The sequence below is a fragment of the Pongo abelii genome, chromosome 6 (genome assembly GCF_028885655.2).
Source record: "Pongo abelii isolate AG06213 chromosome 6, NHGRI_mPonAbe1-v2.0_pri, whole genome shotgun sequence".
Lineage (NCBI taxonomy): Eukaryota > Metazoa > Chordata > Mammalia > Primates > Hominidae > Pongo > Pongo abelii.
This window is the reverse complement of record NC_071991.2, coordinates 39,448,993-39,476,627: the sequence shown is the minus strand read 5'-3', so window position 1 is coordinate 39,476,627 and position 27,635 is coordinate 39,448,993. Positions and strand designations below refer to the sequence as shown.

The 27,635-nt window shown below is 54.1% G+C and overlaps 1 protein-coding gene across 1 annotated transcript in view; it reads left to right on the top strand.

Moving 5' to 3' along the window:
- Nucleotides 1-1,136: 1,136 nt before the first annotated feature.
- ADCY1 (adenylate cyclase 1) overlaps nt 1,137-27,635 on the top strand; it is a 144,956-nt gene continuing 118,457 nt past the window's right edge. The window contains exons 1-2 of the mRNA XM_024250323.3: nt 1,137-1,775; nt 19,267-19,416. Coding sequence (XP_024106091.1) covers nt 1,137-1,775; nt 19,267-19,416 — 789 coding nt within the window. The remainder of the gene's footprint in view (nt 1,776-19,266; nt 19,417-27,635) is intronic.

Genomic DNA, 27,635 nt, shown 5'->3' with positions numbered 1-27,635 from the left:
AAGGGGGATGCAGGCAGCCCAGGGGCCGTCTGAGCACCAAATGACATAATGTACTTGAAGCACCAGCACAAAGTTGTCTCCCTCATAGTGAATGAATGTAAGCAGTGGAATTCGACTCGCGGGTTTTAACCCCCATGGGCCAGCGGGTCCTTCCCTCCCGATTGTCCCGCTAGAAGAAAACGTTTCGCTCTCTCTTGGGTATCCAGCTAATCGTTAAGGCAAACAGCAGCGCCCCTTTTCCTTTCATCTCTTGCCCCATTTCTGCACCTACAGCCTCACACCTTCTTCCCGGGACACAGCACTGTCAGGAGCCCATCCTGGTTCAGTTCAGTACCCAGGAGGAATCCCTCGGGCCCACTCCCAGGACTTTGTTTCTTGGACTTCACGACAGCCGCCTCCCCAGCACAGCTCCCGCAGCCCGCACCCATCCACAGGGTCTCCGCGACCCTAGAGCTTAGGGAAGAATTGCGAGGGGCTGGGGGTCCCGCATGCGCGTGGAAGGGACGTACGCCCCAGGCCTCCACCTTCCTCCTGACCCCGGGGGTCCTTGGACGTCGATTCTCCGTCTCGCAGGGGCGAGGGCCCTGGGTTCGCAGTCAGACGCGGGCCCCTCTCAAATCTAGTGGCCTGGTTTTATTGAGGGGGGAAGGCACATATTTTCCAGGATTAACTGCCCCGCAACAGGGAATTTCGCAGGATTTCAGCATTTTCGACTCCCCAGGTGACGCCAAGAGGGTGGGTTCCGCTGTGCACGGTGGGGAAACTGAGGCTCGGAGGGGACAAGGCAGGTACTCGAGGTCACGCGGCTCCTCCGGCGGGCGGGAACGCAGGACGCGGAGTTGGGGCGCGGGCTGTGCGCGCCCAGGTTCGCGGCTCCCGGGGCTCGGCTGTCGCAGCGCGGTCGCCGCCGAGGACCACGGTCGGGGCGCGGGCGGGCTCCAGTGCGCAGGCGCGGCGGGCGGGAGGGGACGCGCTCCGGGCGCGCGCGCGGGGCAGCCGGCGCCCCAACTCCGCCCGCCCCGCGCCCCGGCGCCTCGCCGCCCGCCGCCCGCCCGCCCCGGCGCCGCCGCCCGCGCCCCGGCGCCCCGGGCCGGCGAGGGGCGCGCCCGCGGCCGCGGCCGCTGCATGGCGCTGAGATGGCGGGGGCGCCGCGCGGCGGAGGCGGCGGCGGAGGCGGCGCGGGCGAGCCCGGGGGCGCCGAGCGGGCGGCCGGGCCAAGCCGCCGGCGCGGGCTCCGGGCGTGCGACGAGGAGTTCGCTTGCCCAGAACTGGAGGCGCTGTTCCGTGGCTACACGCTGCGGCTGGAGCAGGCGGCCACGCTGAAGGCGCTGGCCGTTCTCAGCCTGCTGGCGGGCGCGCTGGCGCTGGCGGAGCTGCTGGGCGCGCCGGGGCCCGCGCCCGGCCTGGCCAAGGGCTCGCACCCGGTGCACTGCGTCCTCTTCCTGGCGCTGCTCGTGGTAACCAATGTCCGGTCCCTGCAGGTGCCCCAGCTGCAGCAGGTCGGCCAGCTGGCGCTGCTCTTCAGCCTCACCTTCGCGCTGCTCTGCTGTCCTTTCGCGCTGGGCGGCCCCGCCCGGGGTTCCGCCGGGGCCGCTGGGGGGCCAGCGGCCGCCGAACAAGGGGTTTGGCAGCTCCTTTTGGTCACCTTCGTGTCCTATGCCTTGCTGCCCGTGCGCAGCCTGCTGGCCATCGGCTTTGGGCTCGTGGTGGCTGCGTCGCACTTGCTGGTCACAGCCACCTTGGTCCCTGCCAAGCGCCCACGTCTCTGGAGGACGGTAAGTGCAGCCGCGCACCCCTCATCTGGTCTCGGACACACTTGCTGGGACGATGCTGGGATTGCCCGGAGTCGGGCGCGCTTTTTCCTGTGCGGCGGGTGGGGACACTGAGGCTCCGAGTGGGGGTGTGTTCAAGGTCACTCCTGCGAGTTGGGGACGCAGTCGGGGCTGGCACCCTCCGGCCAGGGCTCTCTTCAGAGTTACAATCCACGAAGCGCCCCTGGCGTGAAGTGTGGGGAGGGGAGACAGGTGTGGAGAGAGAAAGGTTTGGCCAAGGTCAGGGAGCTGATGAGCGGCCAGACGGCGGCCAGAGGGATCCGCCGGTCTTTTGCCGCACCCATCCCCAGAGAGGGACTGAAAGTGGGCGAGGAGAGCAGACCCCTAGGGCAAGCTCCAAGGCCGGCTCTGCGCGCAGCGCGGGGCTCTTCTCCTGCGCACTTAGAGCGCGTGCTGGGCTCGCCTCCCAGCCCTGCGGACCCGAGGGGAGTATATGGGTGGTGGGAAAGGATTTCGGCTCTTCCAGCCTTGCTGGCCACCCTACTGTGGACGTGCCTCTGGCCCAGAAAGAGTGGGGTTTGCCAAGGTCAAACACAGTCTAGTCCCTGCCGCTGCCACTCGGCGGTTGCCCTGACCCTGCCTTCTCTGCGCCCGAACTTTGTCACTGTCTTCCCAGTCGGGCGGGCGAGATGGTTGCAAGGACGGGGACGCTCTCTGCCTCCCACGGACTCTTCTGGGCCCTGGAGGAGCCTGCTCTTCCAACTGCCCGGAGGTGGACGTGGACCAGAGGTCTTTGCCCCACGGCGGGGCTTTGAGAGCTTCCCCTTGTGCCCATCTCCAACTGGCCACGGGGATGGGGCTGGGGAGATTTGGAAGACCCTGAGGAGGGTTTTGTTTCTGCCTCTAGCTGCAGTTTAGCAGGGGGATGGTATGAATCAAATGGAGTGGTGGAGCCTATCTCACGAAAGGAAGCAGTGGTGGGAGCAAACTGGGGAGAGGTAAGGGGTCGGAGGGGAAGCTGAATCCAGGGAGATTAGGGAAGAATAACTGGGGGGCGGTGGTAAGGAGTCCCACAGCCCGGCCCCAGGGGACCAGCACCCAAGGATCTAAGGAGGCATCCTTAGACGGTGATGCCGGGGGCAGCACACAGTCAGAGGAGCCGTGAGATGCTCAACCTGGCACAGGGATAGACACATCACTGGACTTGTGTCTTAGGGTCAGAGAGAGACCAGCATGTGCTCAACCCGTGGGCAGGGGCGGGAGGGAAGAAGATAGGAGTACATGGAGAATTGTCAAAGAGGGCGTCGGAGGAAGGGAGGAAGAGAGGAAGAGAGGTAGAGGTGAAGGGCAGAGGCACAAAAGGATGGCTAAAGGCTGAGGAAAGGGGAAAGGAGCCAGAGGACTTCATGTCCTGGAGGGGAAGGAGGCTCTTCCACAGCCTTCTGTGTGCAGCAAGTGGGCCTTGCCTGACCATTCTCAGGGGGCATTCCTGTATCTCCTACTGCCTCCACCCCCGATCTATCTGTTTAGCCTGGGCCTCATGCCGGCTACCACAGCCAGACCCGCAACCGCAAGACGGCCCCCCCAATCTGACCAGATGCCAGGGCAGCTCGGGAATAGGGAGGGGCTGAGCTTGGTCCCTGGGTAGGCCCAGGGATCCCAACCATACTACATTCTCTCTGTGTTATTACACCAGGGAGTCAGCTGGTGTAATAAAAGGCTGCGTTATTGTCTTTCTCTTTTAAAATAAAGACATTTCCTATATAGCCTCTAGTCATTTCTTTTAGAGAATTAAAGATTAAAAAAGAGAGAGGGGAGAGAGTCTATAAAGGAGTTTCTGGACACAGAGAACTCTGCCCCTCCCCCTGGGATAAGATGAGCCCCTGTGACTGTCACTGTAGTGGGGAAGGAAGCCCATCCTGGGAGCAAGGATTCTTAGGGAGCAGACATCTGGGTTTCTCTGCTAGCTGTGACTCCCTGGGCAATCCAAAGCCTTCCCTCACTGAGCCTCAGGTTTCTCATCTGTGTAAAGGGCAGAATGTCCCCCCTGCAGGGTTGTAGTGAAGGCAAACACTTCCTATTGGAAAAGCACATATTGGCCTCTTTAGAATGTTCTATTCAAGTCCACGTGTCTATACAGGTGGTAGTGATATTGACAAACACGTGGGGATCAATGCAGGGAGACTTACAGTGGGGGGAGCAGGGCAGATGATTCCCAGGGATTCTGTTTTCTAATTAGAGAATTCCAGGAGCCTGTGAAATCTGTCCTTAATGAGCTCTGCAATTTGGTGCTTGAGATGGTGAAGAAGACAGCACACACATTTACACAGCATTGATGTTTCTGCTGCTCTTCACTGCTTTACCATCCACCTTCTATTCAGACCTGTGCCACTGTGCAGTGCAGTCACTCGTTGAGAGCACCTTGTCCTCCATACTGAGTTTTGGGCAGGTAGTAGCTATGCTGGGCATGGAGTGGATGCCCCAAAGAGGATGAAGAATGGAGTGAATGAATGAAGGAATCTTTTCAGGGGATTTCCCTCACTGCATACATAGCAGGATGCTGCTTCAGAGTCTGAGATCTCCACGGTGATCTCCTGGTGCTGAGCCCAGTGAGCTCCAGAGTCAGATTAACTCCATGGGGCAAAGGAGCTCCCTCCCTTGAATCCCACCCCTTTCTCTGAGACCCAAATGCCTTCTTGTCAAGGATAGCCCCAAGGAGGCCTGGAAAAAGCCTGCACTTTCTGAGGCCTGGGTTCGTGTCCCTGCTCTGAGCTATGGAGAAAGTTCTTATGTTTTCTTTCTAGAGCCTTTGCCCCTCTGAAGCAAGGCTCTCAGGGTTCCCTGCAGCATTCATTGTTCCAGTTCTGGTGCACAGGGCTCTGGGAATGCAGCCTGGGTGCTTTGGGGCATCTGGTTCCTCTCCTGTAAAGCCCAAGCTGCCCCAGGACTCTGGTGGGCAGAGGAGAGAACGCTGAAGGCTAGTGTGCATGACTATTAGCACAGGTGGAATTGAGTAGCTAGGGCTTAGCTCCTCCCCCGGAGGAGTGCTTGATGCTGATGTCCCTGAGCAGAGAGGTCTTTAGGGCAAACAGCCTTGTTCCTACCTGGGCCGGCACTGAGGAGGTATCCATAAATATGTGCTAAGTGGCCAGAACTGAGTTCCTTTCCTCTCCCAGCCCCTTGCTTTTGGGTCACTGATTGTACCTATTTGAAATACAATTCATTTTTATTTAGCTGAGCACCTGTCAGAACTGAAATCATCCTGTTCAAGACATCCATGGCTGCTCACAGTCAGTAGGGGGCAAGGCCTGCCAGGGTGGGCTGAAGATCATGGGGGTGGGGTAGGGGTGAGTGCCAAGGAACATGGGGGATTAGGAAGGTGGAGAAAGGGAGACACTGGATGTCTGGGCTTGGCCCCTTGTGATGCCACTCACAGACTCAGAGAGCCTCAGAGGGAGCAGCTTGGAATCTTGGGAAAGAGGGGCCTGGGTAGGGCCCCAGTCCTTCCCACAGGGGTCCGCCTCCCACCCTGTGCCCTGCATTGCCTGGGGAGAACCAGGGTGCAGCACATGTGTGCAAGAGGAAGACCCGGTCTCTGCCAGCTCTGAGCTTCCTCCGTTTGCTACTTTACTCTGCACAGCCTCGAAATACCCACTTTTTGACCAGTGGGAATCAGGATATTGTATTTTTACTTAATTTTTTTTCTGAAGTAGTAGGGATCCATTGCAGTGTGCAAATTATATGCTTTCAATTTGGTTGCTTATCAATGTAAATGAAATACATTTCAGTTTCTGCCGAGTTCTTAGCTGTAGGCAGGATAATAGAAATCATGATTATCACGGAGAAATGGGAGTCAGCTGAAATTTCCCTGTGCAGCCCCGGTTATGTCTGAGCTCTGGTTCAGAACCATGGCTTGGTTGCTTGGAGGTGAAACAACCTAACCACAGCATGCAGAATCATAGGGCGCAAGGGCCCTGGATGACCTGGTTGTTGATGGCAAAGCTCGTGGCCTAGGTGTGCGCTGGTGACACCAATCTGCCAGCCCTCAGGCTGTGCCCCGCATGCCTTTGTGTGCCCTGTGCCCACTGCCCAACACGCTGTCAACTCCGAGTTAACCCCATGCCCTGCCTCCCTTTCCCTAGCCTCTCCCTGTGCTGGCCCCTCCTCTGGCTGGGCCTTCCTCCCCAGCTGGGATCCTCCTCCCCCACCAGCCCCTCCCACTGCTAGTCCCTCCCCTGGCTGGGCCCCACCTTCTGTGGCTGGCCCCTACTCCCCCACGGACCCCTCCTCCACTTCCCCTCCCACTGGCCCCCTTATCCTCGTGGCCCGCAGCCTGGTCCTGTCACCATGGAGTACCCATCTGCTGTGCATCCATCTGCCTTGGTGGAGCCACTGCCTACAGCGACATGGCTAGGGTTAGAGCCGGGTCAGGGAGGGTGACAGGTGGGGTGCTCCTCCTGGCACAGGGGTCAGGCTGTGTGAAGGCAGGGAGTGGGCTTCCCTGCCTCCTGCTGTGTGGTGGCCTGGCGACCTGAAGGTAGTCTCCTTGTCCTTGGTTGGACGTTCTTCCTGAGGTCAGTTTTGCTGCTGTCCTGGGCATGGCCCCCACAGTGTGCTCCTGACTCTGGCCTCAGTCCTGTCGCAGCCTCGCTGCTTCCTCCAGCTCCACATTGCCCCCAGGCCTGTGTTTAGTGTTTAGGGAGCAACAGTAGGGGACATCCATGCCCCTGGAACCTGCCCCCCCGCCGTTTTTGTTTTTCTCATAGGGGTGGGTGGTCCCCTGGTCTATTTCCCTTCACCCCCTGGCTTATCCTCCCTCAAGGGCAGTTAACTTTAACATAAAAAGCTTCCAGAATTGCCCCTGTCAGGGCAGCTGGGATGAGGGTGAGCAGGAAATGAGTCTAGACAAAAGAGAGGGAGAATGGTCCTGGCCATCGGGCCGGGGGCTCCCACTCACTCCACCTCTGAGGTGGTCCAGTGGGCCCAGGGGCTTTTCTCTGCCCCTCCACAATGTGCCCAGCAGGGGCTGCACTGTGGAAGGAGCCCTAGACACGTGTTGAATCTGGTCGCACTGATGGACAGTGGGCTGAGGGGCAGGGGGGCAGCTCCTTCACGGACCTGAGAAGAGCTGGGAGCAGACACAGGGGTGGAGTCTGCAGCTGCCGGGGCCTCGCTGCCTCTCTGTGCTGGTTCCCATGACCCCACGGTGTTTAGGTGCCAGGCTTGAGCTGGGGGCTGGGGTACCGGGAGAATAAGACCTCCCTTCCTCTGGGAAGCTGCAGTCTATTGGGGAGACCCTGGTCAATAACTCAGACTGTAGTCCCACAGGGCAGAACATTCAGGTGACCTTTGAAGGTGTGCACAGGGGACAGACCAGGCCTAACCGCTTGAGGCGGCTTCCCTGTGGACTGGGCGCTTAGCCAGGATCACTGGACCAAGCACAGGGCTGCGAGCGAGCGAGAGTAGTGGGGCAAAACCACACTGTGGACTTGCGCTTTCTCCCAGGAGCAGTGCCGAGTGTGGCCATCAGGAGGTGGGAGTGTGCTGGGGGCTGTGTGAGGACCTGAGGGGACCACTCAGCAGGCTGCGGTCAGTGGTGTCCACTTGCCACTGTCACCACTGGCTTTTAGAGTTGTTTGCCTGCCCTTTTGGGGCTCACAGTGGTTTTAGGTCGATGTCCCTCTCCTGTCACATCTCTGAGGTTGAGAGGGTCAGGGATCAACTCCTTAGGTTCACAGGTTCCTTCAGATGCCCAGAAATGTCCTTGGACCATTTCCTGACTCAGACGGAAGCTGGTGGGCATGTGAGGTGAGTGACTCTTCTGGCATTTCAGGGGCTGTAGTGTATCTGTGTGACTTTGGGCTTGGGATGATCCCCATGCCTCAGTTTCTCCCTCACCAAAGGGAACAGTAGCTCCCTCCTGTGGTTTTGTAGAACAGATACATCCTCCAGTTAATATGGATGGATTGTGTCTGGGAGACGTTCCCTGTCCTCCCCACACTGTTCTGGGCTCAGTGAAGTGGGACCTACCCCTTACCGTCACTTACATACATAGCTGTATGTAGCTGATGACCTACTAGTTAGTCTCTGACTTAGTAAAACTGAATAGTTGCAGCGAGGTGCTGGTCTTGATCAAATGTTGGGAGAGACCCCCAGAATGCAGGTGGCAGGCATAGTCTGTTTAGCCCAAGCATTCTCTGACAACTGTACTAGACACCCTGTGGAACAGCCCCAGTTGGAGGTGGCCATGTGTCTGCAGTGGAGGCCGGCATCCCTGTGGCCATCATGCCAGGCTGACCCCTTTTCAGCCAGGTTTTTGAGCCCCAAGCAGCATGGGGGCTGAAGTGGCAGGGGCAATGGTTTGGGCAGGAAAAGCAGCCTGGCCACCTAGCCATGTCTACATAACCCCCTTGGGGAGTTCACATGACCACAGGCTCCTCCCTTTACCCTGAGGGGCTGAGCAAGGTAATGGCAAGAGACCTTTCCTGCTCTCCATTTGAGCATATGAGTTATATCCATCCCTCCTCTTTGCATGAACATACACAAACACACATGCTCATGCATAAACACATGCTCATATACACGCATAAACACACACACACACACACACACGCACATACCCACATAAAAACCCTCCCAGATGCATACACTCACACTCATTCTTCCCCTAAACATGCATGCACATAATCACACAGAAACACACACTCATAAACCAGTGCATACTCACACATCCATACCCACTTGTGTGCATGCACTTACACAGTCACATGCATCCTCACACTCATTTTGTACCTACACACTAGCTCACACACTCACAGTACACTCACAAATACATGCATGCTCACCCACTTATAGATTCACACACTCACAAAGCAATGCACATTTGCACACTGATGCACACCCACAATAAGTGCACTGATATGCACACTTGTAAACTAATGCACACTCACATGCTCATGCTCACCTACACTCACTTCACTGTTACTAGTATGTGGGTCTTTTGAGTAGATGTGCCATCCTGGTCTCTGAGGGAGGGCAGCCTGTGCCGTGGGTCTTTTGAGTAGATGTGCCATCCTGGTCCCTGAGGGAGGGCAGCCTGTGCCCTGTGTCTCAGCAGCACCACCACAGAGACCTGGGTTGAAACCCAGTTCCCGCACCTCCAGCTCTGTGACCTTGGCAATTTCAGAATCTGGCCTGTGAAGGGAAGCCAGGCTGCCAGCCTTACCTGCATCACGGAAGTGTAGTGAGGGCTGGTGGGAGGGCAGGCATGTCCACATGGGACTTGGGAGCTGTGGAGGCAGGGACCGGGCTAGGACTCTAAAGCTTTCCTTAGGGAAGGGAGTGGGGCTGCCTGCCACTCGGCTGTGCCCCTCTCTAGTGCAGGCCACAGCAGGCACCTGGGGGGGGGGTTGGGGGGTGGTGGGGGGTGGGGTGGGAGGCCTGCCTCCACCTCCCAGTCTTCCTGTTCTCCCTCCCAGTGTTTCTCCTCTGTCCCCTTTAACCCTTCAGCTCTCTGTGCCCTCTTCAGGCTGATCTGGGCTCTTTTCTCAGTGGAGCATGGGGTGTCTTCTGCAGTATTTTGCTAAGGGGGTCCCATATGTCCTCCTACCCCATGTGTGTTTCCCTCTGCCATGCAGAGAAGCCAGCCCCAGGAAGGATGTATGAGGTGTGGGAGAATCCCTGGGGGCAGGGCAAGGAGAATAGGAGCCCACTGCGGCAGCCTAGCTCTGGCTTTGTGCTGAAGGCAGCACAGTCCCTGGAACAATCCCATCTCCCTGGATTAAAGGGATGGCAGGAACTGCTTTGATCTCCAGGCTTTAGTGTTCGCTCTGCCTTCAGTTTGGGTTGGGAAGAAAGCCTGGAGCTGAGAAGAGCTGTCTGCTTCCCAGAGCTCGGATGTGACTTCGTAGAGCCTGAACACAGCTCTCTGGGTGGGGCCTCTGTGTGGGCATGTGCCTGTGTGCACACATGTGCATGTGGAGATGTGTGACTGTGTGTACACATCGTGTGTGGATGTGCATGTTTGTGTGTCGGTGCATGCCCGTGTGCATGCGTGTGTTCTTACATGTGCATGTGTTTCCATGTGTGTATGCTTGTGTGTGTGTGTGCATACAAGTGCAAGAGCATTGGTAACATTTAGAGGAACCTGGGAGCAGGTGGACAGGATGCTGCCAGCAGCGTGGTGGGGTCCCCAGAAGTGCTGGGAGCCCTGCACTACAGCCTCCGAGCCCTGCAGAGGAGAAAGTCCATGCTGGTAGCACATTCTGAATCTGAGCACAACTTTTTGTTTTGATTCTAAAAATACAGAGCAGCTCTTTTATCAGAGTACAGTGTTTCCTTGTTTCCTTCTCCGAAGTAGACTCTTCAGCCTTCGGGAAGTGGCTCAGCCTGAGAAAATGCAGATGCATGGTGCTTGGCTGGCCTGGCTCCCCGGTGCATGGCCACCTGAGTGTTCTTTTCCCCCTTCTTTTTTTTTGAGATGGAGTTTCGCTCTTGTTGCCCAGGCTGGAGTGCAGTGGCACGGTCTCGGCTCACCACAACCTCCGAGTCCCAGGTTCAAGCGATTCTCCTGCCTCAGCCTCCTGAGTAGCTGGGATTACAGGCATGCACCACCACGCCCGGCTAATTTTCTATTTTTAGTAGAGGTGGGGTTTCTCCATGTTGGTCAGGCTGGTCTCGAACTCCTGACCTCAGGTGATCCACCTGCCTTGGCCTCCCAAAGTGTTGACACTACAGGCGTGAGCCACTGTGCCCTGTTTTTTTTTTTTTTTTTTTTTTTTTTTTGGAGACAAAGTCTCTCTGTGTAGCCAAGGCTGGAGTGCAGTGGCATTATCATGGTTCACTGCAGCCTTGAACTCCTGGGCTCAAGTGATCTTCCTGTGTCAGCTTCCAGAGTAGGTGGAGCTACAGGAGTGCACCATCATGCCTGGCTAATTTTATTTTTTGTAGAGATGGAGTGTCACTATGTTTCCCAGGCTGGTCTTGAATTCCTCTGCTTAGGTGATACCTCACCTTGGCCTCCCAGAGTGCTGGGATTACAGGTGTGAGCCACCATGCCAGGCCCTGAGTGCCCTTTTCTTACTGACCTGGTTCACCTGATTACCGTCCTGCTGCGTGTGGCACACCCTGGCTCTGGTGGCCCCCACTTCCTGGGAGCATCGATGCTTCCGATGGTTGGGGAATTGTTGTTTACACAACAGGTGGCGTGAGGCCCAAGGTATCACATGTCCGAGTGTGGAGATGTCAGGCACCCACTGTGGACAAAGAGGATGGCCACTTTACAGCAGGGCCGTGCCTGGGACAGAGCCCCCCGCTGCCCCCTGCTGTGTGTCTCTAACTGTGGTTCTCTGGCTGGCTCTTGCCCACTAGCCTTAAGGACTCACTTGACCTCCTGTCCCTGGACATGGTCCTTCTAGTGCCCTTCCCTCACAACTGGACTCAGTGCTTTCTCGATAAACCTGTTTAATACTGCATTCTGTGCCCCCTGTGCCCCCCACCTACCACACAGTCTAGAGCCAGGTCTGGAGATCCCAGCCTGTGGCCAGCATCCACGCTTTCCATGTGAAGTGTCACCTGGTTACACTCCAGGAGGGCTTCTCTCCCAGCCTGTGGGGGCACCTGTGGGTTTTCTCAGCTCTACTGTCCAGTCTCTGGAAGCAGCATTATTGTAGTAAGCATGCAGCTGATGAGGGCGAGTCTGCTTAGGAGGATGGTGGAAAGTTCAGGAGATGCCAGGCAGTTGCAGGCCTGAGCCGGGAGTCAGGGCAGCCTGCTCTGGAACATTCTGCTCTAGAGCATTCTGGTTGGTCACCTCGGTGTGCACCATGTGCCAGCCAGTGCAGCGAGCCTGTGCTGGAGCCATGCTCAGTGGCGATGCTCCCAGAAGTCATGAGTGCCTTTGCCTTCATTCCCCTATGAGAGGAATAGCCTCTTCTTAAGAGAACGCATTGCCTTTCTGAAACAACCGTGGCCTCAAAAAGGGATCTTAAATACTTGTTCGTTGAACTTGTTTTCTGTGACAGCTGTTTTCTCAAACCCTACCTGCCCTGCAGTGTCAGTGATTAACTGAGGGAACACAGTTTAGGAAACATTGGCTTAGCCTAAAGATTTTGAAATATCTCTGATAGTTAATTTTTAAAAATCTGTACTGCAGACATCACAGATGTTTCATGAGCACTGATCATGTCCTGGTGCTGGGTGGGATCTCGTCACTGGCAGGGTCCTGTTGGGTGGGTACATCTTTTTTTTTTTTTTTTTTTGAGATGAAGTTTTGCTCTTGTTACTCAGGCTGCAGTGCAATGGCGCGATCTCATCTCACTGCAACCTCTGCCTCCTGGGTTCAAGCGATTCTCCTTCCTTGGCCTAGCCTCCTGAGTAGCTGGGATTACAGGCATGCGCCACCACGCCGGTCTAATTTTGTATTTTTAGTAGAGATGGGGTTTCTCCATGTTGGTCAGGCTGGTCTTGAACTCCTGACCTCGGGTGATCCACCCACCTCAGCCTCCCAAAGTGCTGGGATTACAGTGTGAGCCACCACACCTGGCCCAGGTGGGCACATCTTTTATGCTAAGCGCCTTGGCTTCAGTTTGTTCAAGGGTCAGAAATGGGCAGTGCCTGAGAGCTCAGCTGATGGTGTGGCTCCTTTTGGTTGGTGTCACAGGTGCTGTGGGTGGGTGGGGGTGGACAAGCTGGAAGTGGCGCTGTTCTGAGGTTCTGGCGTTACCCTCTCTGGGAGGCTCAGATGGTCACCGTGTCATTCATTGATCTTCTGGGCAGGGATGTGTTGAGACACGTGGGGAGCGGACTGTCTTTGATGGGAGCTGTCCCCAGGGTGCTCTACCACCTGGGGGCTTGCATCTGTCTTCCTGACTTCCCTGCCTTGTTCTTCACTTTCCTGCTGGTGTCCTTATGTCAGATTCTACCAATGCTTTTTCCTTTCTCCCTCCTAAGCTGACCTCGTGAGTGTGCATGACCTGGGAGGAGAGGCTGGGCTGGCTTGGAGAGGGGCACCATGGAGGAACAGGCTGCATGCGGCCCTAACACCCCCTTGGAACTGAGATGCCAGTGGTTACACAGGAAGCACCAAAGATGGCTGCTTCTCCAGGTCCCCGTGAGAATCCTTTCCCGGGTCTGTTGAATATAGCTTCACACATTAGAAACCTGATGACGGGAGCTCAGGGAGAGCCTGTCAAATTATTTTTTAAAAAATTGTGTTATTTTATTTTTATTATGGAAAATTCAAATATACACAAAAGTAGAGAGACCAGCACAGTGATTTCTTGAGTACCCATCACTGGCTCCAACAATTATCAGCATTCTGCCGGCCCTGTTTCAAACGATGCTAATTCTAAAACGCTTTTATTAATTCAAACACCAGAAGCTAACAAGCAATTACGTTAATTTAAAAACCTGCTTGTATGAGACACTGAAGAAGCAGCCACGGTTTAAAGAGAATGACGTCACACCAGCACTCAGCCGCTGGTGAGCACTGTGGAGTGACTGAGTGGTGTCCACTGGGGGCTGAGTCAGGGAGGGGGACAGAGGGACCACCCCACCATCCAGACACCTGGGAGATGGCAGGCTGATCACAGTCTGGGAATTTACCAATGAGAACATGCCCAGTGCTGTGCGGGGAGCAGTTGTGTGGAGTCAGCTTCTTTGCTGGCCTGTGGCCCAAGTGCTGTTGGTTCATATGAGAAAGCACTCCCTCCAGCAGGCCCCCCACCTGTGCCTGCACTCTTGCTCTGCTCAGGAGAGGCTGGTTTGGAGGACTGTCCTGCAGTGGTTCTCCTGTCCCCATGGATAGTCTGAATGCCACCCAGGCTGAGAGACTGTGCTGGGGCAGCCCGGGTGATGGCATGTTGAAAATGGGAGCAAATTCAATGGGGAGGTTTTCATACCCAATAGGAGTGACCCTGGGGTAAGAAGGGACCACCCAGACCAGTCCAGGGATCAGGAGGCTGCTCCGTAAAAGGAGGGAAAACCCTCTGGGCCGAGGTTGCAGTGAGGGTTGTGGGTCTGAGAGCATGCTCTGCCCAGAGCTGTGGCATGGCCGGGGCGTGTGCTCCCATGTATGTGCATGGCGTGACAGGTCAGAGATGAGTCCAGGGCTCAGCGGGTCTCTTGTGTGCCAGGGAGGTGGCGCTCCATCCAGAATCTGGGATGATGGGAGGGTCTGCCTCACGGGGACTTTGACTACAGCCTGATTGTGGGTTGTGTCAGGCAGTGGGATTAGAGAGAAGTTGGTGGCATAGGGCTGTCAGGGGCAGGGCCTGATGAAGGCTTGAGAAGGACAGAGAGAGAAGGTCAGAGGACTTGCAGGTTTGGCTTGGGCAGTGGCACCTGTCTCTGGAGGGGAGGAAGGACAGGTACCTGGGGATGTGGGATGATGATGTCAAATTGGGATACTTTCTCAAAGGACTATGGGACGTTTTGGGTTGGGGGAGGGGCCCAGGGCTCCTCCAGGGTGCTAGTCTAGTGACCACGAGTGGTGTCTAGCATGAGGGATGCTAGTCCAGTGACCCTCCAGTGTCTGATGATTTTCTCATGGTTAGACTGGGGTGTTGGTTTTCAGCAGGAGGCCTCAGAGGAGTCAGGGCACATCTGTCAACAGGACTCATCATGGCCATTGCCGGCAGTTACCAGCTGGCTAAGGTGGTATTGGCAGGTTTCTCCTCCGTAAAGGTTTTCTGTTTTCTCTTTACTCTTCCTTTTCCATTTTATGCTTTTCCGAAGGAAGTTACTGTACTGAGCCCATACTGAAGGAGTGGGGAGTTTACCTTCTTGAAGGTGGAGTAGCTATAAATGATTTGGAATGCTCCAAATTTTTGCCTATTCGTCTGTTATCCTTCATTTATTTTTTATTTAATCATTGATTTATATTAGTACTGATGTTTATTTTATACTTTGGGTTACAATTCAGTACTGCTTTGTGTAGCTGAAATTGTTCCAACTTTGGCCATTGGGAGCTCTTTCAGTTGGCTCCTGTGTCCTTTGACATACCCCCTCCCCATCATTTGTGTGTATGTGTGTGTGTGAGACACTTGCTTTACTTTCTGGCCTTGCAAGGTGCTCCAGGCCAGAAAGAAATATTTGCTTGATTAGCAAATATTTTCTCTGCCTGAGCCCAAGAATCAGTCATTTCTCCAGGGAGCCCCAGTTCCTTTTATTGGAGAATTTTATTAAAGACCATTACCTAGCCTCCTCGTGTCCTCGTTGCTCCTGGGGAGCTATTGCTTCTAGTTTTCTCTCATTAGGCAGAGCTAGAACATATATGTGCACACACATTTCTATAAACGTTTACATATGTACCCGTCTGTGAATTAAGCCAAACACGAGTTCATCCTGGTGCCTCAGAGTCTAACCTGCCTCCCATAGTGAGGAGCTGGCCCTGGTGATGTTTTCAGGTGGTGCACAGTCAAGTAGAGATGCCCCAGGGCCTGCAGACAGGTCCTGCTCCTCCTGGTTGCCTTTTCTGAGCATGCTGGTGCTCAGTCCAGCAGACTCCCTGGGAAGCCCTTCTCTTCCCAGCTGTCTGGCTGAGTTAATCTGGCCCATGAAGATTTCTTCAGCGTGTTTCCAGGTGCTGGCTCTTTGGCCTTTGGGGGCTTTTTCAGTTGGCTGCTGTGTCCTTTGACACACCCCCATCATTGCATATGTGTGTGTGTGTAACACTTTCCTTACTTTCTGGCACTGCATGGTGCTCCAGGCTCACCCTGATGCCTCAGAGTCTAACCTGTGTCCCACGCAGTGTCCTTTGTTGGGTTTCTCCTTAGGTCTCCTTGATAAGCTCATTTGGTAGGTACTACAATTGCCACCAATCTGCCTATCTGGTGGATGGAGAGACTGAGGCACAGTGATGGTGCAGGCAGAAGGCAGGGCTAGGGCAGGGTCTGACCCTGGTGAGGACACCTGGACTCCTGTCCTCGCTCGCAGCCCAGCACAGCCCTTGCTGGGATGAGGGCCCGAGAGGGTGTCCATACTGGGAGACCAGCAACCTGGTACCACCCAGGGCCTGGCTGGTGTGGGCAGCATGTGGCTCTGGGCCACCACGTGGTCAGGGAGCGTGGTGGTGGTGTGCAGATGGCCTGGGCCGGGCCAGGGTTGGATCCCCTGCCGCAGGAGTGGCCAGCGGACTATGGTGGGGAGGCCGCCTCTCCCCCAGGCCCCTGCAGCCCCTGGAGCCCTCATCTCTGAGTAACTCGTGGTGACCCGAGCCTGCTTTTCTTGTCATTGTGACATGTGCTAAGCCACATTACATTGCCTTGCCCCTGGGACATGCATCTTTTGGATCTAAATGCCCCTCTAGCCGTGAGTTCAGAGAGCTTCATGGAGAGAATCGAGAGTTCCAGACCTTGGGGACAGGTTTGGAACTCTCAATTCCAACACAGTGGATGCATTTGGTGGTTGAGGATGCTCATCTGGGAAAATGCAGGGGCGTGGGTGTCTCGGCGGTGAGCCCTGTGCTCATGGGCAGGTGTGGGGCACTTGGCAGACGACACCCAGCCCTATTGAAGTGTCCTTTCTGCAGCAATCCCTTCTCAACCACCCTCCTCCGTGGGGTTTTTTTTTTGAAGGGAGGCAGTGCCCAGCTCCTAGAGGACTGGGTTGTTTGACGGCGCTTTTCCTTTCCAGGGGCCATGGGGGTCTGAAGCTTCCAGTGGGAGTGTTGGTTTCACTGGTGACAGTGCCCTTCAGATATCCCAAGGGCAGGTAGTGATGGTTCCCATTCTAGTGCCGGCAGATTGTAGTTAACAGAAATGGGGAGGCAAGCTAACGAAAAGAGAGGAGTGGCTGATTCCCTCTGAGAAAGGGTTCCCTGGGCCCTGGGAGGGCTTGCAGGGGCACCTCCATGTAGTGCAGAGATGAGGGGGACTGGCCACCATTCCCCCCAGCCTCCACGGGCTGCTACCCCACACGGAACAGCTCTGATGCACATGGGGAGGGTTGGTCATCTTGACAACTGACCCGCCAGCTGTGCTATGTCCCCATCCCCCATGGTCTTCTTGTCATACACTTGTAATCTAAGCCCATTGTGTTCCAGGAGGAAACCAGGGGAGAAAGGAAGCTAAGATGTGGAAAATCTCCAAGGGAGGTTTTGTTGTTCCTAATTATCGTTTTTGTTTTAAGGGCTGGGGTCCACCTGCCTTTCACTTCCTTTAGAAAGTGAGTGGTGGCCTCCTGTGCAGGCTCCTCTGCACGCCTCGCTGGCTTAGCTCTGGCAGCTCCAGCGCCCCATGTGTCCGATGGCCCCTGGGTCTTCCAGCTCCCTGCTCTGGCCCTGACTCTTTCCAGACATCCATGATGTTCGGTGATTCTGAGCACTGAACACACCCTAACATGCTCTGCGTTTTGTTTGTGGAAAAAGCCAGATCTGAGTGGTATCCACACCATGATGACAGCTCTGTCAAATGCACCAAGAGGGAAGCTAAATGGCCGTGTTCAGGTCCCGTGGAGATCTTCAGGGTCATAGTGGAGATTTCAAGGTCACCTTCTTGATGCTCAGGGTCTGGGAGAGACCATCCTATTGGATGTCTTGCTGCCTTCTCTGACCCCTCATAGGTGACAGCCATCCCGTGTCTGGCCTGCAGAGGGTGTGGTCAGGGTGGTGCTGTCCAGCAGGGGCAACCTCCTGCCTGTGCCTTTGCCAATGTGTGGTGTTTAATGTCGTCAGCCCCACAGGGTCAGGTGGGGGTGTGTCTGATGTGTGTGGGGAGCTGTGCTGGGTGAGGGTCAGGTCCCCCGTGGAGGTGTCAGGCAGAGGATGGCTGTCAGCTCGGGCCCTGCAGATTCGTGTTCCTTGTCCTCCCTCTGTGTCACCTCTTTGAGAGTGGCTCTGATGTTGTTTCCAGACTGCATGTGACCATTGGTCCTAGGTTTGTTTTCCAGCCTCCTGATGGATGTGCCTTTGAGGCTATGTCATACACCTCAGGTTTGAAGGTGCTCCAAATCTGTCCTCTCCCCTCCCTGTGGCCCCTGCCCCTGGTCAGTCTCAGCTCTCCCACCTGCTCCTCAGCCCCAGCATCCCTCCTAGAGCCGTCTGGGGGCTCCCATCCTGCTGCCTGTAGCTTGGCCCGATCAGGGTGACACCTATCTCTCCCGTCTCATGGGTCTACTTCCTGGACTCTCTTGGCCCCCGTCAGGTGGCAGCTGCTCCCCACACTACTGTGTGAGTTTGTTTTTGATTTTAGTTCTGTTTCATAGTGTGCAGCACACATTCACATGTGGGGGTGTTTGTGGTTAATCCATGTGGAGCAGTGACAGCTGGAGCCTGCAGGTTTCTGCTCCCTGGGAGACAGGTAGAAATGCCTGGGCTTAATCAGACATAGAAATACTCCAATTTTGCGAGCGACCAAGGGACACCCGTTTCATACAATACTTACAAACTGCAGCCCCTCTTCAGGGCCTCTGGCAGGACATGCTGTGGCCCTGCATGGCTCGTCAGAGTTGCCTGTGTCCAGACCCAGTGGTCTGCAAGATGTAGAGACAGATCAGATGAGGAGACCGGTGGCAGGCAGTGGGGAGCGGGAAGTGATTGTGGAGGGGAACCCTGGGTCAGGCTGGTGCCAGGTGCCTGATGCCTGGGTCGGAGCCTGGTCCTGAGCCTGGAGTGTGGGTGTACTGCTAGCGCTGGCTCCTTCTCAGGCTGGCCCCTTCTTTGTGTCTCATCTGTTGAAGCTGAAGTGGGGACAGGACTAAAGGAGTGTGCAGAGACTGGGCTCTGGACACTGCGTTTCCCCATCTTGTGCTGGTGCTCATTGTGTCCCCAAATCAACATCTGGGCTGTTTTTTTTTTTTTTTTGGTGAACTCACCTTTCCTGAATCTTTCCAGAGGAGTTTGTGCAGGCTTTGTGGGAACAGCCACTCTACACATATGTATTCTCCAGGGGTCTTGGTTTTCTGAAGCTGCTATAACAAAGCACCACAGACTGGGTACCTTAAATAACAGAAATGGAGAATCTCACAGTCTGGAGGCCAGAAGTCCAAGATGAAGCTGTGGGCAGGGCTGGGCTCTCCCAAGACCTCGTTCCTGGGCTACAGACAGCCGTCTTCTCTCTGTGCCCTCACAGAGTCTTCCCGCTGCCTGTGTCTGTGTCCTCATCTCCCTTCTTATAAGGACACCAGGCAGATTGGATTAGTGTCCACCCTGATGGCCTCATTTTAACTTAATTGCCTCTGTAAAGACCCTGTTTTCAATTAGTCACATCCCAAGGTCCTGGGGGTTAGGACTTTATGCATTTTGGGGGACACAATTTGGCCTTGACACTAGGCCTGGTTACTCCTCGTCTCCTGACATGCTGTCTCATGGCCACCCGGACAGGGTGAGGATGAGCTCCTGCCTAGCTGACTCCCTGTGTCCCTGGCCCTGCGCTGTGGGTTTGGCCCGGGCGGCGTGGCTTTTGGAAAGTTCTTGCTATGTTCTCCGGGTGGCCTGGGCCCTCTTCGTGTGTGTGGGATGTCAGGCTCCACATGTTGCCTCCTTCTGTCCCTGCAGCTTGGCGCCAATGCCTTGCTCTTCGTCGGTGTGAACATGTATGGGGTCTTTGTGCGGATTCTGACTGAGCGTTCGCAGAGGAAGGCGTTCCTGCAGGCCCGGAGCTGCATCGAGGACCGACTGAGGCTGGAGGATGAGAACGAGAAGCAGGTCAGTGGCTTGGGCCAGTCAGCCTAGAGGGGTTGACTGTGGGGCTGGGGAGGTGGAGGAAGCTGCCTTCCTGAGCCTCAGTTTACCTCATGGTGACATGGGCCACAATTCCCAGTGGTACATGTTGGTATTTGAGGCTGTGGAGGAGATGCCTTGAGGTTTTATAGTTAGCAAATGGACAGGCAGGCTGGGTTTGCTGCCCATGGAATAGTGCTGAGATGGGGCTGCTCTGGGGACAGCATTTGGGCGCACAGACTTCCGGTTGCAGCTGGAATAGGTCAGCTGCCCAGGGAGGGCAAGGCAGGTCCTGGCTGGGCCTTGGGTGAATGTGACCGTGCAGGTGGCCCTGAGGCTCAGTGTGGCCGACCCCAGAGCACACTGGCACTTCTGGAAGGCAGAGATGCCCTTGTGCTGGGAGTTGTAGAGGGGTCACGGTGGTCATGATACAGCACCCACAGCCCTTGGGGTTCCTCCAGTGGCCGACGTCACCCCATTTTCAGGATGAAATAGCCACGAGGGAAAGAGCAGTGGCTTGGAAGGAGCCATGCCTAGGTTCCCACCACCCTCTGTGACCCATCTTCTGGGCTCCCTATCTGCTGCCTGGGGCCTGTGCCCAGCATGTGGGCTTGGGAAGGACCATCTGGGAGTGCTTAGGATAAGCCTGGCACATTCCAGGTGCCTTCACTGGAAGGATCTAGACTCTTCCCCAGCCTTGGGCCTTACAGGCCTCTGCGACACCAAACTGCTGATGTCTCAGGCCTGTAGCTGACATATGGGATCTCTTTCTCAACTGTATGAATACAAGGTATTATACCAAATATAAATGTAAAAACTCACAAACACATTTCATGTATAGACATTGTTATGATCCCTAATAGTTACAATAAAAGTAGGATATAGTTGAGAAATAGATCACATATGTATATTTAGGTGGTGTGTGCGTTGCCATCTATGTGAACACGTAGGAGGGCGTGTCCATGTGGATGATATGTGGGCAGTGGTATGTGTCTGTGTATATGTACATGTGCATCCCTGGGGAGATGCATGTGTGGATATGTGCACATTTGCCTTTGCCTCTGTACATGTGTGCATGTGTGTCTGTGAATGCTTGTGCTCATGTGTATGTGTGCATGTGTGTGCCTATCTATACATCTGTGTGGTTGCATGTGTGTGTGGCTTTGTATTCATGTAGATGTGTGTGTCTGTGTGGGCATGCCTGTATGTCTGTGTGTATATGTCTGTGATATGCAGGGATATGTGTATATGTGTGTATGCCCATGTGTTGATGTGTTGTCTATGTGTGTGCATGAATGTGTCAGTGTGTGTATAAATTGAGCATCTTTCGAGGCTGAACCCTGAGCATTTTCTCTTAGACCAGAGTCAGTAACACTGGGAGAGATATCTCCTTTGTGCTTTCTGGGAGGCGTATAGCCTTATTTTGTTACCTCCATAAGATCCCAGAAATGAATCTTTGGAAGCCCTGTTCTTCCCTTAACTACATCCTCTGTAGTGGAGAAGGCAAAGGCTCTTTTCATGGGCCCTGCTTGTGTGCATTTCCTTTTCTTTCCTCTTTTATCTCCTTCCCATCTCCTTTTCCATACCTTCCTTTCCTACTTCTGTGTTGGTCTTTTTTCATTTATTTTCTGACACTTGCTGTTTCTCCTAAGGACTCTCTTTCCTCCCAGTATTGTCTAGTCTAGCCTTTGCTGCTTGATGTGCAGCATTTCACTGGGTTTTACAGCAGCTCTGTGAGCAAGGGATTTTTTCCTCAGCCCTATGGAGGAGGCAGTCCACACTCAGGAAGGCTCAGAAATGTGTCCAAGTTCTAACTGCGGAGTGGATGTTCTTAAGCAGGACATTTTCAAAATGTCACCCAATCTAGTTAACCCAGCCAAATGCTATTTATTGTTCAGATTTTGTCTTTATGTGTATTTTTCCCCACGTGATTGTCATTTTGGTGTACATATAATTTTGTTTTTTGTCTTTTTGCTTACCATTTTGCACAGACATAGCTACTGGTGTGATAAATGTGATTTAAAACATCTGCTTATTCTTCCCCTTAATGCATGTTCTGCAGTGTTCTCAGTGTCTGACATTTAGATACCACGTTCTAAAAGAGTTTTTTTTTCACGCATATGAAGTATTCACCGAGGAACATTTTTAGCAGTGTAAATATGTCATTTCTCTCCCAAGTTTCTGAGGTATTTTCCCAAACTTGTGCTCTTTTACATCTTTATAAGTGATGTCTGCTTACACTCTGCTCTCTATAGCAGCCCAGGCCAACCACTGCATCAGCAGCAGTGGGGAGCCTGTCAGAAATGCAGATTACCAGGCCTCACCCAGCCCTGTAGGTGGGAAAGCCCCCGGGGTGGGGCCCAAGGGGGTCGGGGTTCTGATAAGCTGCTCTGCAGTCCCTGTCTTTCTCCCCTTCTCCCTCTCCTTCTGCCTATTGGTTTCCACCTTTCTCCCTCCCTGCCTCCCTCTCTCTCTGTGAGGACTTGGCACCTCCTGTTTTCCCTGCCCCTTTCTGTTTACTAAGGCTGACGGTGGCGACTCCTTCGTGCTTGTTCACCTTCTGTATTTCTTTGTGACTAGTACGCTCCAACCCTCTGTCCTGTTATATTCTGACTTTCCTGGCAGTCGGGTGAACTTCTCACTGTATAACAGAGACACTGATGCCTCATCCCCACATTTCCCCAGGTCTGTTTCTCTAGCTTTGCTTTTCCTTGTGTAAAATTCAATCTTTTATATTTTCAAATGGAAGGATCATTTTCTTTCATGATTTCCTCTGTTGCTTCATAGCTGAGCTGATGTTTTGACACATGAGCGCTGATTGAGGACATGCCTTCCCTGACTTTACTAAGTGTATCCTCAGACCTCAGCTGTCCTGACTTTTGCTGTATTTTTTCTGTTGATTCCCTTTGAGCCTGCAGGGTTGTATCTCACAATAACTGTCTGCCTAGATGGGCTGGTAATCAGCACTCAGGTTCCTCCTGGCCACCTGCTGCCCGATGTCAGTGCAGGGAGCCTTGTCTCTTTGGGATGGCAGAGGGGAGCACTTGCGGCCCAACAGGGCCCTGCCAGCTCTTGGGTCTCTCACCTACAGAGGCACTTTGCCCCTCAGCATCTGCCTGGAGACTGCCTGGCCATCCAGAGAGCCTGGAGGTGGCCATGGCAGCCCTGCCCAGGCCTCACGTGTGTCAGCATGAAACACCAGTCTCCTGAATGACAGGTGAGGGAGCCTTACCATGTGGCTAGTCATGAGCATCTGCCTTTCATGTTTTAATTCCATTCATGACACATTTCCATTCAGCACCTGTTCCCAGAGCCTTCTCCAGCGACTTGGACCGTCCAGGCAACACAACGGGTGATGGGAGAGGATTGGGGGATGCACTGAGGTTCTGAGAGGGGATATGGGAGGATGTGACCTGATTCTGTGGGGGGATCCAGGGAGACACACCTGGTCCTGGGAGAGGATCTGGGTGTGGACACACCCCGGTCTGGGAGGGCTTCTGGGTGGATGGATGTACCCTGGTCCTAAGAGGGGATCTGGGGGACACACCTTGGTTTGGGGATGGGATCTGGGGGGGGACACAACTCAGTCCTGAGAGGGATTCTGGGTCAATGCACCCTGGTCCTGGGAGCCGATGTGGGCATCACTGGTAGGAGGTGGTGGAATGCAGGGCACGTCCAGAGGGACTGGAAGATGGGGGCTGAGTGAGGTCAAGTTGAGGGGAGGCCTGTGGGCAGACTCCGAGCCTTACGCTCCCATGCACAATGCTTTGAGGGAAATCATTTCATGTCCTGTGACCTCAGCTGGAAGGAGATGGCTTGACCGGTGGAGAGGGGGGCAGGGCTGGCTCTTGTGTTTCTGTGCTCACAGAGGGGAGCTCCTGAGCCTAGCAGGAAAGAGACATCATGAACACGTTTTGAGGGTCAGTGCACAGGTAAGTGCGTGGTGGCAGGGGAGCAGACACGCTGGGGAGTTTGGCGGTGGTTTTCTTTTTGTTTCTTCCTGGGGGATGAATGCATAACTCAGAGGCACTGTGGTCAGCGGCTTTGTGAGTAGGGAGAGCATTGTGCTCAGTTTACAAAATAGGAGTTTGGCTCAGGAGGCTCAGAAAACACCTCCCAGTGTGGACAGTTCTGCACTTTATGGCCCCCACTGACTGCCTGGGTTTGCAGGAGAGCACAGCAGGGGACCGCTGTTCTGAAATGCAAACTCCCAACATTAAAACTCCTTATCCTGTCCCAGCTGAACCAGTTTTGTTCCAGGATGGGAACTGATGGAACAGATGGAGATGGCTGCAGCAGCAGTGCCCTTGCTCCAAGCCTCCTGGCAGTGCCAGGGGTGGAGGCCACCGGCTTTCACGCTCTTCTCCACTCTGTTTATGCATTGGATGCCTCTGTTTCCCAATGCCAGATCGTTCTTGCCCAGTTTGATAAGTTATGTTTTGACACCAGTAGTAGGGTGTGCTTCATCTTAAGCCCTGGGAAGCACCTCTCAATTTCCTGACTTATGATGCCAGTGTTGGCTTTTACCAGCCAGGATGCATCCCTAGGTGCTCTGTGCCTACTTACTGCTAACTTTTGCAGCAACCCATGAAGAAGGTGACAACAGATACAGACACTAGGAGCTTTCTCCTTCCCCTCCTGTACTGTTTAGTGTCAATAGCCCTGCGGTTGCCCTGCAGAATCTTTGAGGCTTTAAGGGTCTGGTCTGCTCCTGCCGAGGCAGGTGCCAGTCTCAAGGGGCGAGGCTTCTGCCAACATTCTTACGAGGGGAAATATTACAGTAGCTGTCACTCTCCTTCCCTCCACCTTCTTAGGGCAGCCCATAGAACAAGAGGCTCTGGAGGAGAAGGGTGGGGTGGGGATGGGGGGCTGTTTCATTGGACTACTTCCTGTCTGTCTGGAAAGTTCTCTGCTGTACTTAGGAAAGGTTTACCTGAATTGTCAGTGTGCCTGAGGCTGATTCCTTTGGGGGGATTTGAATGAGCTAAAATGACCCCTCCTCTCAACACAGCAAAACAAAGAAACAGAACAAAGGGTCACGCTGGGCCCCTGCCCTTCATCTGTCCTTGCCTGCAGGGTCTGGGCGGAATAGAAGAAGGTTGAGGTACTAAGATGTTCTTTCTGAGTTGTCAGATCTCTTTAAAATTAATTTCAGCCCTCTGTATCATGGTTAGGAATGTAAGGACTTCATTCTGCTTAATAAATCTGAGAACTGGGGCTCTGAAAATTTAAATAACCCAGGAAAGATAACAGAGCGAATAACAGAGTCACCAGTGGCAGAGCCAGGGTGAGCCCGGGATCTTCCAAGGGAACCACATGGCTGTTTCCTCCTTTCGTGGCCACAGACCTCCTCAGCTAAAAAATGCTCACGCGGACGTTTTAGGCTTACAAATAACTGAGCTAAAATGCTCCAAAGGGGTGTGAAGGTTCTTTTAACAGGGCTTTTTCTGTTTCTGAACAAAAATGTCAAAAGTTGGTTCTTTGAAATAGAAAAGCATTAGAGAGACTGATCAAGAAGAAAAAGAGCAGACACAAATAAGGAGCATGAGGGATTAGAAAGGCTGCAGATAAAGCAGGGATTAAAAATAGATAATAGGGAAATGCTGAGAATAATTTTATGCCAGTATATTTGAAGAGAGACAAAATGGCCAAATTTCCAGAAAAAGTGTGAGTTACTAAAGATGATCCGCAAAGAAAAAGAAAGCCTGAAAAATCCTATAATTATTAAAAAGATTGATTCAGTAATTTACAAGCTCATCAAAAAGTAAACAGCAAGCCCAGATGGTTTTACAGATGAGTTAGACAGAACTTCAAGGAAAACGCGATTGCAATTTGATCAGTCACAGCATGGAAAGCTTGCTCTCTGAGCCCAGGTCGAGCCTGACTGGTGATTATGGAGGGTGGAGCTCGGATTCCCACATCTCACAAAGGCCTGTCACGTGGACGGCAGGGAAAGCCTCTTTCTCAGTCCTGTTTTCATTAGTGGTTTGGCTTCTTGGTGCCGAAGTGGATTGGGCGGGCGTCAGGTGGATGCTTGGTCCCTGCCCTGCTGCTGTTTCATGCACCAGGTTCTAGGAGCGAGGGGCAGGGCATGCTGCCTGGTCGGGGCGACATGACTCCTGTGTGCTGTCAGCCCCCTGCCATTGCCAGGACACCCGTGCAAGTGGAACTGAGGTCCAGGGTGTTTGTGGTCAGCACCAGAGGTGCTAGAATGCTCCCAGCTCCCAACTTGTTGGTCATATGCTGGGTAGTGGAGGTGACCTGCTCCATGGCCTCCTGGAGCAGCCCCTGCCCAGCCTCCTTCCTGCCTTGAATGCCGGCATCTCTTCTGGGGACCGTCAAAAATGGTGTCGGGGGCATCCCCCTCCTGCGTGGATGTCACACATCTGGCTCCATGCTGAGGCGTCTTGTTCCCCTGTGGCTGGCACAGGCCACTGGGTTCTTCAGTCTTCTTAGCTCTCCAGGAGCACTACACTGGGCCCCTCAGTCACCGCCTTCTGCTTGGTTTTTGTGGCTTGTGCGTCACAGTTTGCTCTGTATCAGCTCCGGGAATCCCAGAGTCTCCTCCCTGTCATCCTGTGGCCAGTGCTGCAATATTGCTGAGGAAGATGCTGGAGCTGGTTGTCGCCTTGGTCTGTGGGAGGCTCTGTGGCATGTCCTGGGGGACTGTGAGGAGGTTTGTGGGTACCCAGTTGTTTGCCACATCTGTTTTTTTTTTTTTTTTTGAGGCAGAGTCTCATTCTGTCACCCCAGCTTGAGTACAGTGGCGCTATCTCAACTCACTGCAACCTCTGCCTCCCGGGTTCAAGCAGTTCTGCCTCAGCCTCCTGAGTAGCTGGAATTATGGGCATGTGCCACCACGCCCAGTTAGTTTTGTATTTTTAGTAGAGATGGGTTTCACCATGTTGGTCAGGCTGGTCTCAAACTGCTGACCTCCTGTGATCTGCCCACCTCAGCCTCCCAAAGTGCCAGGATTAAAGGTGTGAGCCACCTTGAGCGGCCTTGCCACATCTGTCTTTTTCCTAGTTTGTTTGAAGTCTGCGTGGCAGATGGAGGTGGTGGCCAACATGTGGCTCCTGGACACACTGGTCCTCTTGGTTCTCCCTGATGGAACAGCCCAGGCTCAGAAGCCACGTGCTAAGATATAGAGCCCAGGTGTGGCTGGGAGAGGAAAGGTCCCTGAGCCCACCAGGGCCCACCTCCATGCTGGTGAGGACATGGGATCTGCTGTGCTGTGGGCATCTGGTGGTCTATGAGGGAGAGGGCAGATCGCTGCAAGGAGTCCAGCATCTGCAGCCTGGCTCTCAGATGATTAGGGAACTGGGCCCAGCTATGTCTAGTATAGTGACATGAAGTGACCCATGGAGGGGACTTCTGACAGGGTGAGGGACTTGGCACACACAGCTGCAGGCTGCAGGGAGCTTTGCGGTTTCCCACTGGCCTTTCCTGGAAGAGCCCGAGGAGCAGAGCCACAAGTCAGGGAGAGCAGCCACGGGGAGGCAGGCTCTGACCCCACCCGCTGAGGAAGACAGAGCTTGGAGAGGCTGTCTGGAGTAAAGTGCCCCCTTGGGACAGCACGTCAGTAAGAATCTGGTTTCGCTGCTAGTAACTGACCTGGAAAATTGTGGCTTAAACAAAATAGAAATTGTCTTTCTCATGGGCAGAAGTCTGGAGGGAGGCAGCCCGGGACTGGTGTGGTCAGCTCAGGCTGCGTAACAGAGACTGGGTGGCTGCAACAAGAGAAATGTATTTCCTCACAGTTCTGGAGGCTGCAGAGTCCAAGGTCAAGGTGTTGTCAGGGCTGGTTCCATCTGAGGCCTCTCTTCTTGACTTACCGATGGCCATCTTGTCCCTGTGTCCTCATATGGTCTTCCCTCTGTGCGCATACCCTTGGTGTCTCTCTGTGTCTCCTGATTTCCTCTTAGGAGGAGAAGAGGAACGCAGCCACATTGGATTAGGGCCCACCCAATTACCTCATTTTAATTTAATACCTCCCTAAAGGCCCTGACTTCAAATATAGTCACCACATTGGGTTTTAGGGCTTCAACCTGTGAATATGGAGGGGAGGGTCGCAATTTAGTCCATAGCAGCCACTTAACAACATCTTATTTTATTTCAAATAAAAGTCGAGTGTATGATTTAAAAACAAGGAGATGCTGCATGTGAGTCCTGGATGAGTGTGCCTGGACTGGTGAGTGCCTGGC